The 19433-nt window shown below is 36.3% G+C and overlaps 1 protein-coding gene and 1 long non-coding RNA gene across 2 annotated transcripts in view; both read right to left on the bottom strand.

The window, feature by feature from the left end:
• Positions 1-12576, bottom strand: part of LOC107745135 (protein inturned-like) — a 32254-nt gene extending 19678 nt beyond the window's left edge. Inside the window, exons 1-4 of the mRNA XM_016558978.1 lie at positions 12356-12576; positions 10013-10581; positions 8470-8555; positions 583-780 (exon numbers count right to left, since the gene is read on the bottom strand). Of these exons, the coding sequence (XP_016414464.1) occupies positions 583-780; positions 8470-8555; positions 10013-10581; positions 12356-12468 (966 nt within the window). The 5' untranslated portion in view covers positions 12469-12576. The remainder of the gene's footprint in view (positions 1-582; positions 781-8469; positions 8556-10012; positions 10582-12355) is intronic.
• A 3687-nt stretch (positions 12577-16263) lies between these two features.
• Positions 16264-17147, bottom strand: LOC107745097 (uncharacterized). The gene is made up of 3 exons (XR_001640567.1): positions 17028-17147; positions 16793-16916; positions 16264-16709 (listed from the first exon to the last, which is right to left on the bottom strand). It is a non-coding gene; the product is annotated as an uncharacterized LOC107745097 (long non-coding RNA).
• Positions 17148-19433: the final 2286 nt, after the last annotated feature.

The raw sequence follows: 19433 nt of genomic DNA, 5'->3' as shown, positions 1-19433 counted from the left end.
ATATATATATATATATATATATATATATAAAATTATATTTATTTATAATATTTTTATTATATTTAATATATTTTAGATTGTGATTTTTTTTTTTTTATTTAGGGCAAAATGTGTTTAATTGTCTTGAAAATAACTGTATAATAGAAAGAAAAAAAACATTAATGCCCTTAAACATATTTCTAACTACAATTTTCTTATTTTTATTATGTTGTTTTTTTAAAATCCAGACATGTTCTGTACAGGTTTTGTGAAAGTCGCCCAGCTGCATTTCCGCCAATCGTAACTTTTCATTCACATTTTGCTTCTCTTTATGAATTGAGTAATTCAAACCTTTAAAAATAAAACGTTCCAAAGTCTTCCTCGCGTCACGCTGATGCTGCTGTAAACGCGAGCCATTCATGCTTAATCCTGACTGATTTAACTGGGGAAACTCTTTTGGATGTTAATGGATTAAGCACTGAAAAAATCCACACACAGCTTTAGCTTTGCCCAGTTTTCAAGCTGAAAATGACATTTGTAATGCAATCAATGGGGAGAGTCTCAGAACACTGTGTACTTCTGAATGAAGTCAAAAGGACTGACCTCATCCTGCGGCGAATCGGAGTCCAGTTTGAGCGAGAGGTACATGACTATGTGTGGGACATGTGCGATGGACATCTGGAGCTCGACAGTGTCCTCGCCCCACAGCAGACGCACCAGCTGACTGACCACAGGAGCCGCTTTCGCTCTCGAGTCCGGAGCCCTCCCGGCGGGACAGACCGTCTCCAGAGTCAACCTCAGCTGAGAAACAACCTCAAATAAATACTGTGATGATGACAGGACAATACTCTAATACACTTACACTAAGAAGAGTCTATAAAACAGGAACTGAATTGCATGTGTTTGCCTCCTAAACACCTTTGAGCTACCATTGGTCCGTGGCGATTATGCAGTCGGTGGGTGTGTTCTGGAACTCCGCCGCCTTCGACGTGCGATATCCCCCCCCGGTTCGTTTCTCATTCCACGGAGGCCAAACAGGAGAACACATCTCCGCGACTATCTTGCGGGCTGTGCACGGTCCAATCTTGAATGTTTTCAGCCACACTTTGTTGCGTGGCCCCACAGGCTAGTACTCGGAGTGTCAAAGCCAGTCTCTCCGTAGTGGAAATCGGTGAAAAATTTTCACATATGGTGATACCCTTTTCAAGAGATCGTCAATCCACGCGGCGCACATTCTGAAGTAAGAAAAATGCACTTCCTCATCTGTGCTCCGCATTTGCTGAATAAAAAGGGCAAACTCGCCATCATTCTTTCTGTTTTCGTTAAATGGACGCACATACCATCTACGTCGCTTGCTCTTGTTCTTTTTATTTGCCACTGTATAGATCAATGCTAGATGTTTACGAAACTGTTCTTCTCTCACAGCCGCCATCGTTGTTGTGTTTAGGGGGTACACGCGGTCGGCGTGACACGTTTACAACCCCGCCTCCAGCAGCACGGGGGTGTCGGAATGTTCGAAAACAGTATACCGTCGACTGGCTCCATAGTTTCCACATGACATGAACACAAGCTCAGATTTAATGTCAAATCAAGACCAAGATACAGCATCACAGTTTATATGAATTACAGGGCATTTTTTAATAGCGATCAATTAACAAAACTTGGGTGGATAAACAATAATTTTATTTTTTGCCATGTTCTTTGTGATCACCATAGGTTCACGGTTCTGCTGCACTTATGGTGAGTTCAAGTCATGTCGGATAGATCGTATTTACGAGTTGAACGCACATGAATGCCACCACAAAGTCGTTATTACGAGTGGGAAACTCGAAATTTTCTTTAAGCCCCGAGTTTCCGAGTTGGGGGCGTGTCAATGAGAAACATGGCGGAATCGATGGATGCAACGTCTGTAGTTGACCGTAAATTTTTGTTTAAATTGATAGTTTAGTTGTCCTATAAACTTAAATTGGTCATGTTCTTGTTACGCAGCTGAAATCCAAGTAAAAAAATGCAGACCCTGTTGTATTTTCTTGTAATTTATTAAAAGGTACACCGCCATCTTGTGCCGACTAAACTGACTTGAACGCACCTGGCGTCGTAATTACGACTTGTCAACTCATAAGTACGAACGTCCCAGGAGGACTTGAACGCAGCATAAGGCCCCGATATACTTCAAACGAAATCGAAGAACGAACTGAAATGACGTAATTTCGAACTAAATCAGGCCGAAACGAAGTTCGAGTTCGAAGTTCGAGTTCGAAACAGCTCACCAAAGCGAACTTTTTGGGGGAGTTCGTTTTGCCTCCTAAACACCTTTGAGCTACCATTGGTCCGTGGCGATTATGCAGTCGGTGGGTGTGTTCTGGAACTCCGCCGCCTTCGACGTGCGATATCCCCCCCCGGTTCGTTTCTCATTCCACGGAGGCCAAACAGGAGAACACATCTCCGCGACTATCTTGCGGGCTGTGCACGGTCCAATCTTGAATGTTTCAGCCACACTTTGTTGCGTGGCCCCACAAGCTAGTACTCGGAGTGTCAAGGCCAGTCTCTCCGTAGTGGAAATCTGTGTCCTGTGCGTTTTTGCATGTTTCACATATGGCGATACCCTTTTCAAGAGATCGTCAAACCGCGCGGCGCACATTCTGAAGTATGAAAACTGCACTTCCTCATCTGTGCTCTGCATTTGCTGAATAAAAAGGGCAAACTCGCCATCATTCTTTTTGTTTTCGTTAAGTGGACGCACATAACATCTAAGTCGCTTGTTCTTGTTATTTTTCTTTGCCACTGAATAGATCAATGCTACTGCCAGATGTTTACGAAACTGTTCTTCTCTCACAGCCGCCATCGTTGTTGTGTTTAGGGGGTACACGCGGTCGGCGTGACACGTTTACAACCCCGCCTCCAGCAGCACGGGGGTGTCGGAATGTTCGAAAACAGTATACCGTCGCTTAGCCTTTTCGAACTTCTTTTTGCCCTCAAACGAAGAACGAAAAAGAACTTTGTTTGAAGTATATCAGGGCCTTTAGTGTGAAATGAAATGTTCTATAAATGAATATATTATATTATTATATTATATATTACAAACTATTATATGAAAGTATTAATAATATTTCAACATTTTGCAAGAATTAATGTTTACACACACACACACACGTTTGTTTCTGTGAATTGTGGGGACTATCCATCGACTTCTATTACTTTTATACTGACCAAACGATATTTTCTATCCCCTAACCCTAAACCTACCCTTTACAGAAAACCTGTTTGCATTGTTACACATCATTTACTATTTTTAATAATTTTTTTCCCCCAATCTCAACAATTTCAGGTTTTACTATCCTTGTACACAATGTAGCATAAACAAGTACACACACACAATCCAAAATTAGTTTCAATCCAAAATCGAACAACAAAAATTAGACATAATATTTAATTAAATTAACTAAAATAATTAAATAACTAATTCGGGGCCAGATTTACTAACAGCTTGCGCCAGCGCAAACCATCTTTTGGCGTTAAAATAGTACTATCAGGTTTTACTAAAGACGAATATGAATATGCAGATATGCATTTTTAGGAGTTTCCCTTTCAGACGCAAAAGTTATGGGAGGAGAGTATTAAAATGAATCACGAAACGCGATTTACTAACGTTCGCACTCGTCAAATTACTGGTATTTGCGCCATTATTTAACGTCCCAAAAAAAAGCATGTCAAACTATTTTGCGCTTGAAATATAATATTTTAGAATATATTTTTTAATTAACAATATTAATATTTAATGTATTATATTTTTACTGTATTACATGAATGAAGGGCATAAATGTGTATAAAAATGTCTGTAAAACTAAAGGATAATGTCCTGGCAGAAAAGTACCAATATTACCAAAAATGACCAAAACATCTCTTTTTCTAGAATTTATTTTCTTACAGTGTGAGAAATTGTCCAATTCAGCATGAACATTGGAAAGACGACAAGAAATTATGGTTCTTTGAGATCGCCAAATTTATTTTACATACTCGCCAACAACTTTTTCCTTTGCACCAAGGTCAAGCTAAATTAAACTTAAAATAATGGAGCATATTGAGCACAGCGGTATAATAATTGCTGTTATTGCCAGGGTTGTATTACTTGACATAAATAAGTATAACTTATATTTTTGGTGCAACAGCCTGACATCAAGCTTAACTTAAGTAAATAACCTCAGAAAGGCTGAATGATGATGGTGTAAAGAGATGTGGTTGTGTAAAAAGAGACTCGCTGTACTCTACCACATGCTGCTTCAGTAATTCAGAAACATAAACAGTTTTTGCAGTAATACTGTGCCATTCCTCCACATCTGATCTCTTTGTGTCTGATTTCCCACATGCAAAATTACTTTGAAAGTGGCATTTGTAATGTTACAAAAGATTTCTATTTCAAATAAATGCTGTTCTTTTGAAATCAGTTTCCACAAAATTATGAAGCAGATTGTTAATAATCAGAAAAGCAAATCAGCATATTAGAATGATTTCTGAAGGATCATGTGGCACTGAAGACTGGAGTAATGATGCTGAAAATTCAGCTTTGCATCTCAGGAATAAATTACATTTTAAAATATATTAAAACAGAAACCAGCTATTTTAAATTGTAATAATATTTCACAATATTACTGTTCTTACTGTATTTTTAATCAAATAAATGCATCCTTGGTGAGCAGAAGACCTGCAGCATTCAACTCACACATAAGATTTAAGATTCAAGGTAAACATGTTGCTCCAAAGTCAGCCACATATTGCTGCTAAAAACAAACCGTAGCTTTCTAAGATTGTGCAGATCATAAAAGCCATGCACTCAGAGATCAAGGAGAGCAGCAGCTCCCAGAAAGCGGCGTATTCACTCCCACGCGGCTGTTTAACATGCAGAGCTGGACTGCAGCGCTGAGCCTGAGGACGGCGGGCGGGAAAACCACACCAGCTTCCACACCGACCTCATATTCACATCACACATCTCATCTGTAAGTTGCTCTGGATAAATGCGTCTGCTAAATGAACAAATGTAAATGTTAATCGCAACATGAAAATTTGATACCGGCATATCCCTACTGTAGATATGATGTCTTCATAGAGTAGGGCCAAAAGAGGTCTGCAGGCTGACACTTTTAAGAGCTATTATTAAATAAGTATTATTTTTTATTTATATGTTGCTTCAAAAAAAAAAAACAGTATTTCCTATGATACTTGCAGTACTGTCGGTAAGATTTTGTAATGTCTTTGAAAAAAGTCTCTTCTGCTTACCAGGGCTGCATTTATTTTACCATACAATTTAAAGTTTTTCTATTTAAAATTTCAATTCAAATTTTCTATTTGAATATATGTTAAAATATAATTTATTCATGTGATGGCAAAGCTGAATTAAATTGTATCAAAAATACACTACAAAAATATGAAATCAATGTCATATTTTTTCATATTTTCCATTCATCAGATTATTTTAACCAATTTCAACGTCATTTATTAATTTCCACAACATTCACCTTAATTTTTTAAGTCAGTTTAATATCATTTAAGTTCAAATAACTTGTACAGCCAGTTTGATTCTGAATGTTTTAAGTTAAAGTAAGTGTGATTTTTAGTGTACAGTAAAAACTGTAATAATAATTATATAAACTGTGAAATATTATTACTATTTAAAATAACTGTTTTCTATTTCAATATGTTTTAAAATGTAATTTATTCCTGTGATAAAACCTGAATTTTCCTCATTACTCTAGTCTTCAGTGTCACATGATCCTTCAGAAATAATTCTAATATGCTGATTTGCTGCTTCAAAAACATTTCTTACTATTATCAATGTTGAAAACATTTGTGCTGCTTAATATTTTGCGGAAACTGTTTCTTCGGGATTCTTTGATTAATAGAAAGTTCAAAAGAATAGTATTTATTTGAAATAGAAAGCATTTACAACATTATAAATGTCTCTTTTGATCAATTTAATGCATCCTTATTGAATAAAACCATTACTTTCTTTCAAAAACAAACACACAATCTGACCCAGTGTTGGTGTCAGTGTCCAAAGAAAGGCTGCTGTCAGTGATGGTTTTGTTCCTGTGGTTTAGAAACTCTTCAGGTCGGTCTTAACATTGAAAATCAACGATGAAGCAACTCTTACCTCATAATTTCACCAGCCGAGGCAAAGCTGATTTTAAAACTTTGGCAAGCCTTTTGAAACCTCACAAGAGCACAGTTCCTCTACCCTAATATCATAATAGTCTTGCCTGTCCTTTTTTGTCCTACGGTGTAATTTACTATCGGTTCTCGTCCTTTAATCACTTTCTCCCTCTCTCCTCTCCACAGGATAATGGCTCTTTTCCTGTGGCCTACAAAAACAAGCGTTAGCATAACCGCCGTCGCGACGCAACTCTGTAATTTCGACATTCCGTCCTCTTTCAGGCAACTGAGTGAACAAGACCAGCTTGAGAAGTGATCAAATGGAAAGCATTCTCAGAAAGAAGCGTAACTAGCTATAGTTACAGAAAAACACGGCTGCAGACCGTCAGCGTTTGACTGAACTCAACATCTTCTGTGAGTGACGCTTGCTTGTGAGAAACTCATCCCCACACTTAAAAATAAAGGGTTTTTATTGGCATCTATGGTTCCTTGAAGAGCTTTTAACAAGCTTTCCAATGCAAAGGTTCTTTATAGTGCAAAAGGGTTCTTTAGAATTTTAAAATGTTCTTCACTTGAAGAAAAATGGCTCTTTTAAGAACTGTTCAAAGGTTCTTTGCAGAGCCAAAATGATTCTTCTTCTCCCATTTTGGGACCTTTATTTTTAAGAGAGCACGGCAAAAAAAAGGACTTCTTAATTAAGCTTTCTGGACGTTTTGTTGAGTAAATATAACTAAAAATCTAAAAAGCCTAAAAACACTACATAAGATGTTAAGACTTGTTTGTGTAAGAGCATCTTTCACAGGAGTGCATGTTGCCTTTCTGCAATGGATTTGTTTAGTTAAAAAGCAGTCTCTTCCGTTCACCAAGGCTGCATTCATTTGATCAAAAATACAGTGAAATATACATGAAATATTATTACAATTTATAATAACTGCTTTCTATTTTTAAAATGTAATTTATTCCTGTGATTAAAGCTGAATTTTCAGCATTGCTCCAGTCTTCAGTGTCACATGATCCTTTAGAAATGATTCTAATATGCTGATTTCCTGCTCAAGAAACATTTCTGATTATTATCAATACTGAAAACCATTTTGCTGCTTCATATTTTTTGTGGAAAACTTTTTTTAATCAGGATACTTTGATGAATAGGAAGTTCAAAAGAACAGCATTTATTTGAAAATTAAATCTTTTGTCACATTATAAATGTCTTTACTGTCACTTTTCATCAATTGAATGCAACCTTGCTGAATGAAGGTCTGAAAAAATGAGTCTCAATGATATTCTGATCTCTATATGTCTCAAGTCTCTCATGTAAGAAAAAAAATCGTAAAACTGATCGATTAGAGATGTAACAGCTTATCTCTCGTTCATGACTGCATGAATAGTGCGGGACACATTGCACGCCAAAGTTTAACAGTTGGGGTTCAGATTACTAATGTTTTAAACGTGCATTTCTGAAACCAAAAATAGGGTTTATGTTTATATGCTTTTATTTTCAAACACCAGTTGAGCTGAGTTTAGAGCTCATTTGCAATGTGCATTCAGACTTCACACAGCTTCTGGGTTTGGGGTTTAGTTGAAGTGTTTTGGGTCGAAATCAATCACTATTTTAAATGGAAAATGCAATTGAAAATGGCAAAATTGTACCAACATTTTGCAACAAGCAACACCAACCCAAAAAGATCAGCGGCAGCTCACGACATGAGGAAACTATCAAAGCTTAATGCACATTGACAGTCCATTTGTCTTGTTTATGACAAGATTACCGCCAATATTTAAGCAAGCACATTTAACCAAATTAGGTTTAACTCTTAACAATTTGCAGAATTATTTGTTAATGTAAAAAATACTGTTAGTCTGGAAGGTTTTCAGGAAAAGAATAAAATCAGTCAGGCCGAGCGCTTACTCGCAAGCCTGAGAGGCACAGACCAGAAACCAAAACCACTTTTAGAAAGTGCTCATCTGAAACGATTATGTCTTGTTAAAAAAAACAACAACTCATTTTCAAGCCAATTAATCCCTTAAAACAGACCTCAGCTCCCAAAATGTAGAGTTGACCTGATGCGCCCTCAGCGTTTGTGAGTTTACGGGAGGTCTGCGGGCGGGAAAACTGAGCGTTTGTCTTACAAGTGGTGAAAAGCATCTGAGATTTAAGATTGTTTTCGGCTTGGGTTGAACTATTTGACTGCTGCAGACGACTACAGAGCCAAATAAGCATTCTGAGCCATACATTTGTTCATTTTCATTGCTCAAACTTCAAAAAGACTTCGGCTCATTGTTTCAAGCATTTAGTCTTAGAAAGATGCTCATTTGCAAGGAAAAGACACAAAAACTCGCACTTACCTGTGTGGGGCCCGGTATACATGACAAAACCCTCTCAATGTTTTCTGAAGTAACATCCACATCGTCCACAGCAACCAGGGCATCACCTACAGAACACATGAAAAACTCACATCTGCAACTTGTCGCTTGATTCTCCAGTGTGCAAACAGCTTAGGCAAATTGTATCTCTATCACAAGATAAAAACAAATGCACATCAAACAGCACCTCCACCTGCCTTCGGTAGATTTGCACACTCTTCCCTTTGCGGCATGCAAAGTTATTTCAGATAAACGGTCTAATTGCTTTAGTATGGACGGGCGTTTGAGAAACAATCGTAAAAAGCTGCTGGGGAAAGAGTTTTCGGGGTGGTGTAACCCGTTTGGAATTTCTTTGGTCTGTCTCGGGTACAAAACGACTGCGGGTTCCCCTTGAATGTTGCTTTAGGACACCATCAGAAAACCATTCACTGTAAATATACAGCGCAATTGAAAAAACTGCTTCCAATTGTATCATTACTAAATGTGGTAGGGACATAAACCGAGAGTGTCTAACAGGCAGTTGTGAGAGAGAATATGAGTAAAACCAACCACAACACCAAGCTGTAACTTGACTTAACATGTAATTTGACTTAACAGATAGATTTTTTTTTGTAGGAAACTCACCAGGTGTTTTGAATGAAAGCAAGTTGCTTCCAATAATCAACATTACGTTCTCTAATAAGTTAATTAATTGATCTGAGAGACCCATTTGTACAAATTGGTACGTATCTGCTAAACGCAATGTCCAAACATAACGAAACTTGAAACACGCTGACAACAGGACATTTTGAGGACACACACCAAATTTCGTCCAATTCCGCCTATAGGGGGCGCTAAAACTGAAAAACTAGTGATGTATGCTTTCAAATCAGTGCTTTGTGAAGCTTTGAAACCTCTGTGAATCATTTCTTTTCGAACCCATGGTTCAGTGCATATCAAATTTCAAAAATCGCATGATTTCTGTAGACAAGGCTTTGTTACGACTGTTTTGAAATGTTTTAAAGCTTCAATGGCTCACCCGTAAGGCTGATAACAGTGAACCCATGAACCAGTGTCTATGGTTTTTAACTAATCTTGGACCAGTTTTATAAATTTGCAGACATTTTAATGACACATTGGTATAATAAAAAGGAAAAGTAATAGTTAATATTTTCTTACTGGCCTGTTTAGCCAAGCCCTCCATAAAACAAGCCTTGCAAATTAATAAAAGAACACATGTTAAACAGACACTTCATATTTAATGGAACTTGATGATTTGCAAATTGCATTTAATAGATTACACTTTCAATAAAATATTTGCACTTGGTTTTTAAAACGTGTTTATGCATGTTTGGCCTGGATTTAAACAGCTTTGACCAGCAGGCATCAAGTGTTTTCGAGCACTTGAAGCTGTGAATCATTTTGCGAAGCAATTGGTGCAAAGTTTCAAAAATCGTACTGGACTTTTGAACTGTAGTGCAAGTCTGTAAGTAAAAATACTAGTCCATTTTCCTAACTGACCCACTCCTTGTCTAGCTGCGCTTACCGATAAGAATTTCCGCACACTTGCTAGCGGGACTGTGAGGGACCAGACCATGGATGATGAGTTTTCCCCCTTTTTTCCCTGCATTTCCTCCTGGACGGTGAACGACACCCAGCAAGGCCTCTAACAAACCGCCTCTCTCAGGAGACGGAGATGAGGAACCGCCGAGACGTTTGGGGTTCAGATACACGCACACATCCTTCAGACGCTGCTGCTGGACCACGACTCCAGGCCGCTGGCCCGCTTGATTCTTCAAGATGGAGGTGGGACGCTGGGAAGACCCTGCGTCTTTTCCATCAGCGGCTTTCCTTTGAGATGGTCGCCGCTTTCGCCTCAGGATCTTGGTGAACTTCTTGAGTTTTGCTTCGGTTTTGTTGCTGGAGGCCGCTTGCTTTTTGCCATTGTCTGTGATGATCTCCGCCTCCTTTTCGCTGAAGCGGACGTGATTGGTGGCAGCGGAGTGACTGGCAGAGACCTGGGCCAGCAGAGCTTCTTCCTCTCCCTCACTCAGCTCCAGATAGAAGAGTTCACCGTTCTTCTGGACGTCATCCAGCCATTCCGGAACCAGGTCACTGTGACACAAAACAAAGAATACATTAGAGCAAGTGATGAAATCCAGAATGCAGTAGCCTTAAGAAAGTATGGACAATGGATGGACAATAAAAATGTCTGACTGTCATTATTCTCAGAACTAACTTTTCTGAGTCAGCCCAGCTTATTTTTTCTAAAATCTATCCATTCCCACAGCTGTGAATAACTAAAACTAAATTTCAATATCGTGATAATACCGTATACCGTGATAAAAGCATTAGCAATTAATCGCAACATGAAAATTTGATACCGGCATATCCCTACTAGGAACTAACTAAACCAATTCAACCAACTACAAAAAGTAGAAATCGACTGTAGGATTTATTTGGATATTATTTCAAAGTTGTAAATAAAACAAAGATTATTGGAGTATGTTGTATACCTCAAAATTACATGTTTAATTAAATGCGTTACTTGCTGTTTCTTTGTAATTGCGAAATTTACTAGCAATTTCTGAGTGAAAATGGTTTCAAAGCCATTTTTTGTGTAGTATTTATTAATATTTTGAATAAGCTTTGATTTTATATTTTCAGTTATCATTTAAAGTTTTAGTAATTTTTATGCTCTTTAGTCATTTTTATTTTTCCAAACATTCCTATTTAGCTTCATTTCTATTATTTTGGTTTTAGTAATTTTAGTACTTAATCTTAAACGTATTTTATTTTTTATAGTTTTATTGGTTAGTTGCGTTGTTTTCATTATTATTATTTTTAGTTTTAGTTAACAATAACCACACTGGACATTAACTATTCACAATTATCGCAATTTTAAGGTTCAAATTTAGATAAAAGCATATATTAGACTTATTAACTGATTGTTATTTACTTTGGAGGCTTTACAAAAGTGACAAATTCATTTTAAAATTAAAACTCCATGTAGTTTCTCCAATGATTTGAGTTTCGCAGACTGCATGTAGACATATAATTATACTAAAAAATTTAAAAATGTTATTTAAAATAGTTTAAGATGAAGTATAGCAAACGATCAACTAAGCACGTCTCACAAACACAATATTCTGCAAAAGAAGACATTTGCTGTTTTCTATGCGCGTGAAAATATTGCAGTCTCTCACTTTTTTGCAACAGACTGCATTTCAGCACCAGTAATGAAGCAATACATGATATAAGAGTGTCTTGAAACACAAACTAAACACTACATAAGCAATGCTGCAGGGAAAGCCACACATCTTAAAGCTTTGAAACCGAATCCTCTCCTTCATTCCAGAAAAACTCAACTCAATATTCAGCCAGACATTATGTTTTCTTCCCCATTTCTAAATTAAGCCACACTGCTTTGGTGGTTAGCTCTTGGCAACCATGTCCATAAAGTCACTAAAGATGCTGAATAGCATATAATTATTTATGATGGCTGACTTTCCAAATTGGAAACAGAAAATCCCCTTAAAAATGAGAGAGGGCAGGGAATGGACAAAGTCTATGTTCCCTTTTCATGAGCCTCTCTTTCTAAATGTGGGTCAGAAGAGACCACTCAACTGAAATGAACCAAAACATGAAGAGTGTCGAACTCAAACTAGCTATAATAGATTTTGTTATTTTAATACACTTAACGTAAAAAAATAATAAAACCAAAACTAACACCATTAACGTTATATACAGGTCTAATATGTTTACAAAAGAATGCAGCCAAGTTTACAACGAAAGCCAAGTTTTATAGTGAAGCATGCAAAATGCTAGATATCTAATTAGCAATCCACTTATTAATAATGAGAGTTTTTGAATTTGTTTATGCTCTTACTCGGAGTAATCTGAGTAACTGTAACTTGATGCATCAGAATCAGTTTCGCTCCCTCCTTCGTCCTCCTTATTTTCGCGTATGTCGGATTCATCTTTAAAATGTCTAGAAGCCATTAGCGCATTTTTCTACTCAATAAACTGTGCTCGTGTCCATTTAGGTCTGTTACAAGAGGCGCATTCTTCTTAACGACAACAGCGTCTTGCCTTGTTATCCGCATACGGGTCTCGTCCAACCACGTGACGCGTTTCTCAAACAGCGATTGGTAGAATCGAGTCGTTTCTATAGCAACACGGAAGCTTCTGTTGAACAGCGTGGAAAGTAGTTACGCTAACGTTACAAGAAACGACAACAACAACAGAATCGCCTGGCGACTTCAGAATCATTTAATAGTATTTGAATTAGCATAATTAAAAGCAAATAGCATAATAATGGAATAGTAAATATTATGAAAGCTTCGTTTTAAAATAAACTAGACGTTTATAATGACAGCTAACGCTTCTAAATAAATTAGCGATTTTGTCATATTGATATAAAGTTCGGTTTAAAGCCGTAATTACTCGTTTTAAAATATGTAAATGTGTCTGCACCCAAGTGGCCCCCAAAAACCGCACATGGTCTTTAAAACCCCTCCGGCATGCGAGAAAAAGCTGCTTGGCATTCAACAATTCAACTAACGTTATGTCGCTGAGACACGCAACAAACAAACAACACACAATATATTATCAAATAAAACGAGTCCTACGAACCTGTAAAGAAGCACACTCCGTATAGAATCAAAATCCTCCAAGTTATTAGAGAAAGACTGAAAAGATCTTCCATCCGAGCTATTATTAAACATTATTTATGCTTCATACTGATGACAAACGGGTTCGTCGTTATTAATAAATTAGTCCTTGATGTAGTTCATAGATCCCATCCGACTATTACATGCCTGAGTTTGAATATATTAGCGATTCAGTGAAGAAATGGTAGGGATTCTCGTTTGAAAGACTGTTATTAAGAGTTTAGGAGCTCCATTTATGCCGGGACCAGACGATGGCGAAACCAGCTTCTGTAAAGAAGCAAAAGAGAGAGAGAGAGAGAGAGAGGGGGGCTGCCTCCAGTATGAAGCCTAAGCACAACATAAACGTTTAATCCGTGTAAAAAGTCTGCTGCAATTCATTTATCCATCATATATCCTCAGTCTGTCTGGCATGAAATGTAAAACATATGTGGGCATAAGAGCTTATTACCAAGAGTCACACGTTATATCTATCAACTGACCCATGAGTCCTCAAACCCCAGATCATAATAACTATCATCATCATACAAGCACGATCCTGCGCTCTGTATTTATTCAAAGATTAAGCTAGTATCATTTAGATCACATATAGATTCTGATCTCTGGATATCCCAAGCCATCAACAAACAAACAAACAAACAAACAAATAAATACATTTTAGATCACATTAATATTTTGATCCCTGGATATCCAAGGCCATAAATAAATAAATAAATACATTTTAGATCACATTAATATTGTGATCCCTGGATATCCAAGGCCATAAATAAATAAATAAACAAACGAATAAATAAATAAAGTTTAGATCACATTTAGATTGTGATCCCTGGGTATCCAAGGCCATAAATAAATAAATAAATTAAATAAATGAATAAATATTAGATCACATTAATATTGTGATCCCTGGGTATCCAAGGCCATAAATAAATAAATAAATAAACAAACGAATAAATAAATAAAGTTTAGATCACATTTAGATTGTGATCCCTGTATACCCAAGGCCATAAAATAAATTAAATAAATGAATAAATATTAGATCACATTTAGATTGTGATCCCTGAGACAACACTGAAGTCACGTTTAACTTTGTGGACTTTATCAAATAAATCCATTTACATCATTATACATTGAATATGTGTGGTCTTAAAGTATGGGCCATGCTCTGCTTTAATCATCGCTTTGAAGTCGCCGCGGTGACGTCATCGCGCCCCACCGTCTGTGAGCCTCATGGTGTCTTTGACGCGGTTCCCGCCGCGCGCTCTGAGAAGCTAAGACTATACTTTCAGGGATCATTTCTATAGTGTTTAACTAGGAAATGTGTTTCGGAAGTATTGCGTCTCTCAAGCCACGATGATGAGTGATAGTGCACTTCTCTGAGCGTAAATCTGGTAGTAATCTGTGATTTAATCACGGGTTGTTATCATTGATGAACGTTCATTGATTCTATATGAGTCTTTGAGGGGGAGTGCATGGTCCGAGTGGTTATTTAAACATGTAAACTGCGTTATAAATTATTTGTTATTATCGTATTATGATTATTACATATTTATTTAAATGTTCTATTAAAAATTGCATACTGAAAATGCGTTATTTTATTCCGAGCTACCTCTAAATATCATTATGTAATACATAAATATTATTTCAGAATCCCTTCTGTTTCACCTTTGCAGTGTAAATTTGGGGTAAGAAATGGTTTCACTCAAAAAACACTAAAGGCTGGCAAAACGACGTAAATGCAACAATAACTCAGCCCAAACGTGTTACAGGTTTTAGAAACAATTGTAAATGCTTTCACGAAAGTCTAACAAATCTATCAAATGCCACCTAAAATAATTAAATGCCATTAAGCATGAATGGTTCTGTGTTTAAGGTTATTCATATGTAACGCTTGTTTCTGTTATTAGGCAAGGATTGGCGACCTAGGTCGACCAGAAGAGATTAAATATCATTCTCCTTTTTTTAAATTATACACATTATGTATTAACATTGATTTAGTTAATTAAAAATGACAGGAGATCAGTTAAAACCATGCGACACTCATTCATGGGTTCACCAGATCCATTATCCTCTTGGATTTTTAGATACATCTGTTTGTCAACATATATTTAGGCACATTTGGATAAACTGTGAATTTATGTGTTTCAATAAGAAACAAAACCGGTATGCACACAATCCTTTCCGGTGGCAAACCAATAGTTTTCATTGGCAATTAGCGCACGCATATTTTAGTTTCACTTTACCATTTTTTAAATTTATTTTTTAAATCACAGTATATTTTACAAAATGGCATTTTGAAGGATTATAAGAGTCCAGGTGTTTAAATAGTTCATTATAGAAAATTTGTGTTAAAACATCTTATTGACGAATTTGTTTCTTACAAACATAGATTTTCACTCCATAAGACATTAACTGATGGACTGGAGTGGTGTGGGTTACTTGTGGATCATTGTATTGTTTTTATCAGCTGTTTGGACTCTCATTCTGACGGCACCCATTCACTGCAGAGCATCCGTTGCTGAGACACTGATGCAATGCTACATTTCTCCAAATCTGATGAAGAAACAAACTCATCTACATCTTGGATGGCCTGAGGGAGAGTACATTTTCAGCAAATTTTCATTTTGGGTGAACTATTCTTTCATATACATGCATTCTTCAGTGGGATTTGGTGAAGGCAATACATTTTATGCAGTTACAAACATCAGCCAATAGGTCGCGCTGATGCTCAACTACTTAACCAAAATGCAGTTTTAGTCAAGATTGGTTATTATTACAAAGATAAAGGCCCAATGTACTGTTCCTAATGCATTAGATTAAACAATGTATACAGTGAAAGACAATCTAACTGCCTCTATATTTGACACTAAAAGATTAACAAACACAGACGTAGTCATTATCAGTGTTGGGGAAAGTTACTTTTAAAAGTAATGCATTACAACATTGCGTTACTCCCTAAAAAAGTAACTAATTACGTTACTTAGTTACTTTTTATGGAAAGTAATGCGTTATATTACTTTCGCGTTACTTTTTAAATATAAGTAGGGCTTGATTGCTTTTAATATAGTAAGTTCTATTTATAGCAAATATAAAAAAAAGTAATCTGATTACTTGTAATGAGTTAACCCCAACACTGGTGATTACTTTATCACTTGTAATGTGATCCTTGCATATATCAGTTTTAACCAGTGGCTTTAATGCTGACAAAATATCCATCAGCTCAGTATTTAGACTGTTTGTGCAAAACCATCCCTGAGACAACCGAATTAGAGCATTTCAAAATAAAAGAAACGTGATACAAAAGATGCAGTCAAGTATTTTGAATATTATTAATTCAAGTTACTTCAGTCAAACATAAAGTCGTCTAATATATAGATGAGTTCATAACACTATTATAGGCTCGAGGCCTTATAAACTCTATGAAACCAAAGCCTATGTGTGTCTACAGCTCTTCTGGAGTGTTTATGTCTGTAGATGCCGCTGACGCCACCATGTAACCTTTTCCTGGAGGTATTCCCGCAGCAAGCGCATTAGTCCAGTCTTTAATGTCCCGAAATGTCAGAAGGATTTCAAACACTGGAACACATCAGCACATGCTAATTATACACTACGGGATTCTGATGGCAGTATGTAAAAGCGGAGTCAGAGAATGTGATCACCTTGGTTAATGGCTAGGATTTTAGAGTGGAAGTTTTTGGGGTTTGGTCTCTTCACCATGTACTCGTCAATCGGCAGCCGCGCCGTGCGAACGCCGAGCTCTTTCGCCCTCGTGTAGCTTATTTTCTTAAAGAATACAGCATGAGATCATGTTTAGTTTAGCTGTTTCTCCACTATAAAATCTCTCATTAACGTACCTTTAATAAATGACAATATGAACACAAGTATGAGTCTCACCTTTTGTATGGTTTCATCCACTAAACCTCCGAGGATGTAGACTTTATCTTCCTCCACGCACTCTAAAGCTAACAGGGAAACGTAATAAATATTTACGTAGAACTAAAACGAAAGAAATAAGGTATTGTAAGTTACTTACTAATTTTATCTTGACTTTACGACTTAACCTTAATATCACACTCAGCCAATTTTACTTTCGCATCCGACTCATTTATGATTGGAATACAATATTTAATGTGGAAAAATGACACAGATGTTGTTTAAGGCAGTGTTATTGTTAACTAAAATTAAAACTATTAAAAATTGTTTTCTGTAATTGAATCAAAGCTGAAATAAAAAACTAACACTTAAAGGAACACTCCACTATTTTTGAAAATAGGCTCATTTTCCAGCTCCCCTAGAGTTAAACAGTTGAGTTTTACCGTTTTCGAATCCATTCAGCCGAGAGGATCTGCAAGGAGGAATGGCGGAGGATCCCCAAATCCAGGTGTGAATAACTTGTTGCATCTTTCCCAAAAAGACTCATGGCTGTATTAGATCAAGAGGGTGCTTCTACTAAATACTGAGCATTTTTCAGTTTTTCTTTTTTAATAAATCTGCAAAGATGTCAACAATTCTGTGTTTTTCTGTCAATATGGGGTGCTGTGTGTACATTAATGAGGAAAAAAAATGAACTTAAATGATTTTAGCAAATGGCTGCAATATAACAAAGAGTGAAAAATTTAAGGGGGTCTGAATACTTTCCGTACCCACTGTATATATATATATAAGAAAAATAGGGTATGTTTATATATTAAATATATTTATATATAATATAGGAATATAAATGTATATACATGTAAATATTTTCTAAATATATACTGTGTGTGTGTGTGTGTGTGTGTGTATTTATATATACATAATAAATATACACAATACACACACACATATTACGTAAACAAAAACTTTGATTTAGGATGAGATTAATCGTTTGACAGCACTAATTGTTGTAATACTCCAAACTACATCTAACAGCACTCTAATGGTTCAAAAGAGAAACAAGGCTAATTTTTACAGTATAAATGAGTGTTTATGCATTAAAACATATAGCTGCCTTTCTCTGTTTAACAGGATGTTTAAAAGAACAATATTTATAATGGTGTTCGTAGCATTATAAATGCCTTTACCGTCATTAAAAAAATGTATGTTTATATATTTAAGTGAAATAAATAACCATGAATTCCATACAATTTAAAATGTAATTTTAATATTTAAAACCAATATAGTCCATACAGACATGTATGAATGGGACATGAAAATGTACTTCACACAGTAAGATCGTCAGGTAAGTTAACATGCTGTATTAAGACCCAATCACCTTTATTTTGTTTGTTGAGCTTCTTTCTTTGTTTCTCCTCTTTTCTTTTGCTTTTCTTCGCCTCCAGTCTCCTCTCCCAGTTCCGCTGCTTACGCATGACATTCTTCTGCAGAAGCAGAGAAACGGGTGACGCACAGGGAAATGTATTTATCTCAGTATTATTATTATGACTCAGTGTCGCCTTACAGAGCACGTGGTCTCCTCTCTGCCACACAAGGGCTCGAGCTCCACATCGATGCGCAGGAACTCCAATAAATCGTTGTTTACTTTGGACACGACTTCTGCACAACAACCGCTCTCTTCTTCCATTTGGTTTAATGTCTAAAGTGGGATGAATGTATATTCCCCACAAAGCACCGACAATCCCATCCAAATGTTTCGAATAGAAATGCAGGCTAAGTCACGATAAAATATGGATCACGGAAACTGACAAAGTGAAAGTAAGTTCGACGCTACGCTGCTAAAGATCATCTCCGCCCAACTGAAAGAGGAAGCAAGGAATAACTGAAATACCTCAGATATATAAACATCTAAATGTCCAAAACCTTTCATAAAACTTGTAAACCACACAAACGGCACCTTGGATATTTAGCTGAATCTCTATTCAGCTCGCGCTACTCTGGCGCATTGTGATGACGCAACTACCACGCTGTCGCTGTTACTGTAACTTTTGGGATTGTGTACAATTTGGATTAATAATAGAAGAAGACAAATAAAGCTTATATACTTATGATTACAGAATTAGATGATTTTCATTCATAAACAGACAAAAAAAAAAAGAAAGAAAAAAACAGCTGCATTTTTAAAAAATGACTTAAAACTAATGCTATCAAAATATGTAATCGCGATTAATCGCATCCAAAATAAAAGTTTTTGTTTCCATAATATGTGTGTACTGTGTATATTTATTATGTATGATATACATGTAATATGTAATATGTAATATCACATATACAGCATATAGTTTGAAAATATTTACATGTTTTTACGGCTATATATTTATATTCATATAAATTATATCATATATAAATATATTTAATATATAAACG

This window comes from Sinocyclocheilus rhinocerous, unplaced genomic scaffold, assembly GCF_001515625.1.
Source record: "Sinocyclocheilus rhinocerous isolate Xijiao unplaced genomic scaffold, SAMN03320098_v1.1 scaffold1153, whole genome shotgun sequence".
Taxonomy (NCBI): Eukaryota; Metazoa; Chordata; class Actinopteri; order Cypriniformes; family Cyprinidae; genus Sinocyclocheilus; species Sinocyclocheilus rhinocerous.
Note: the sequence above shows the minus strand (reverse complement) of the source record. Positions and strands in the feature narration are given on the sequence as shown.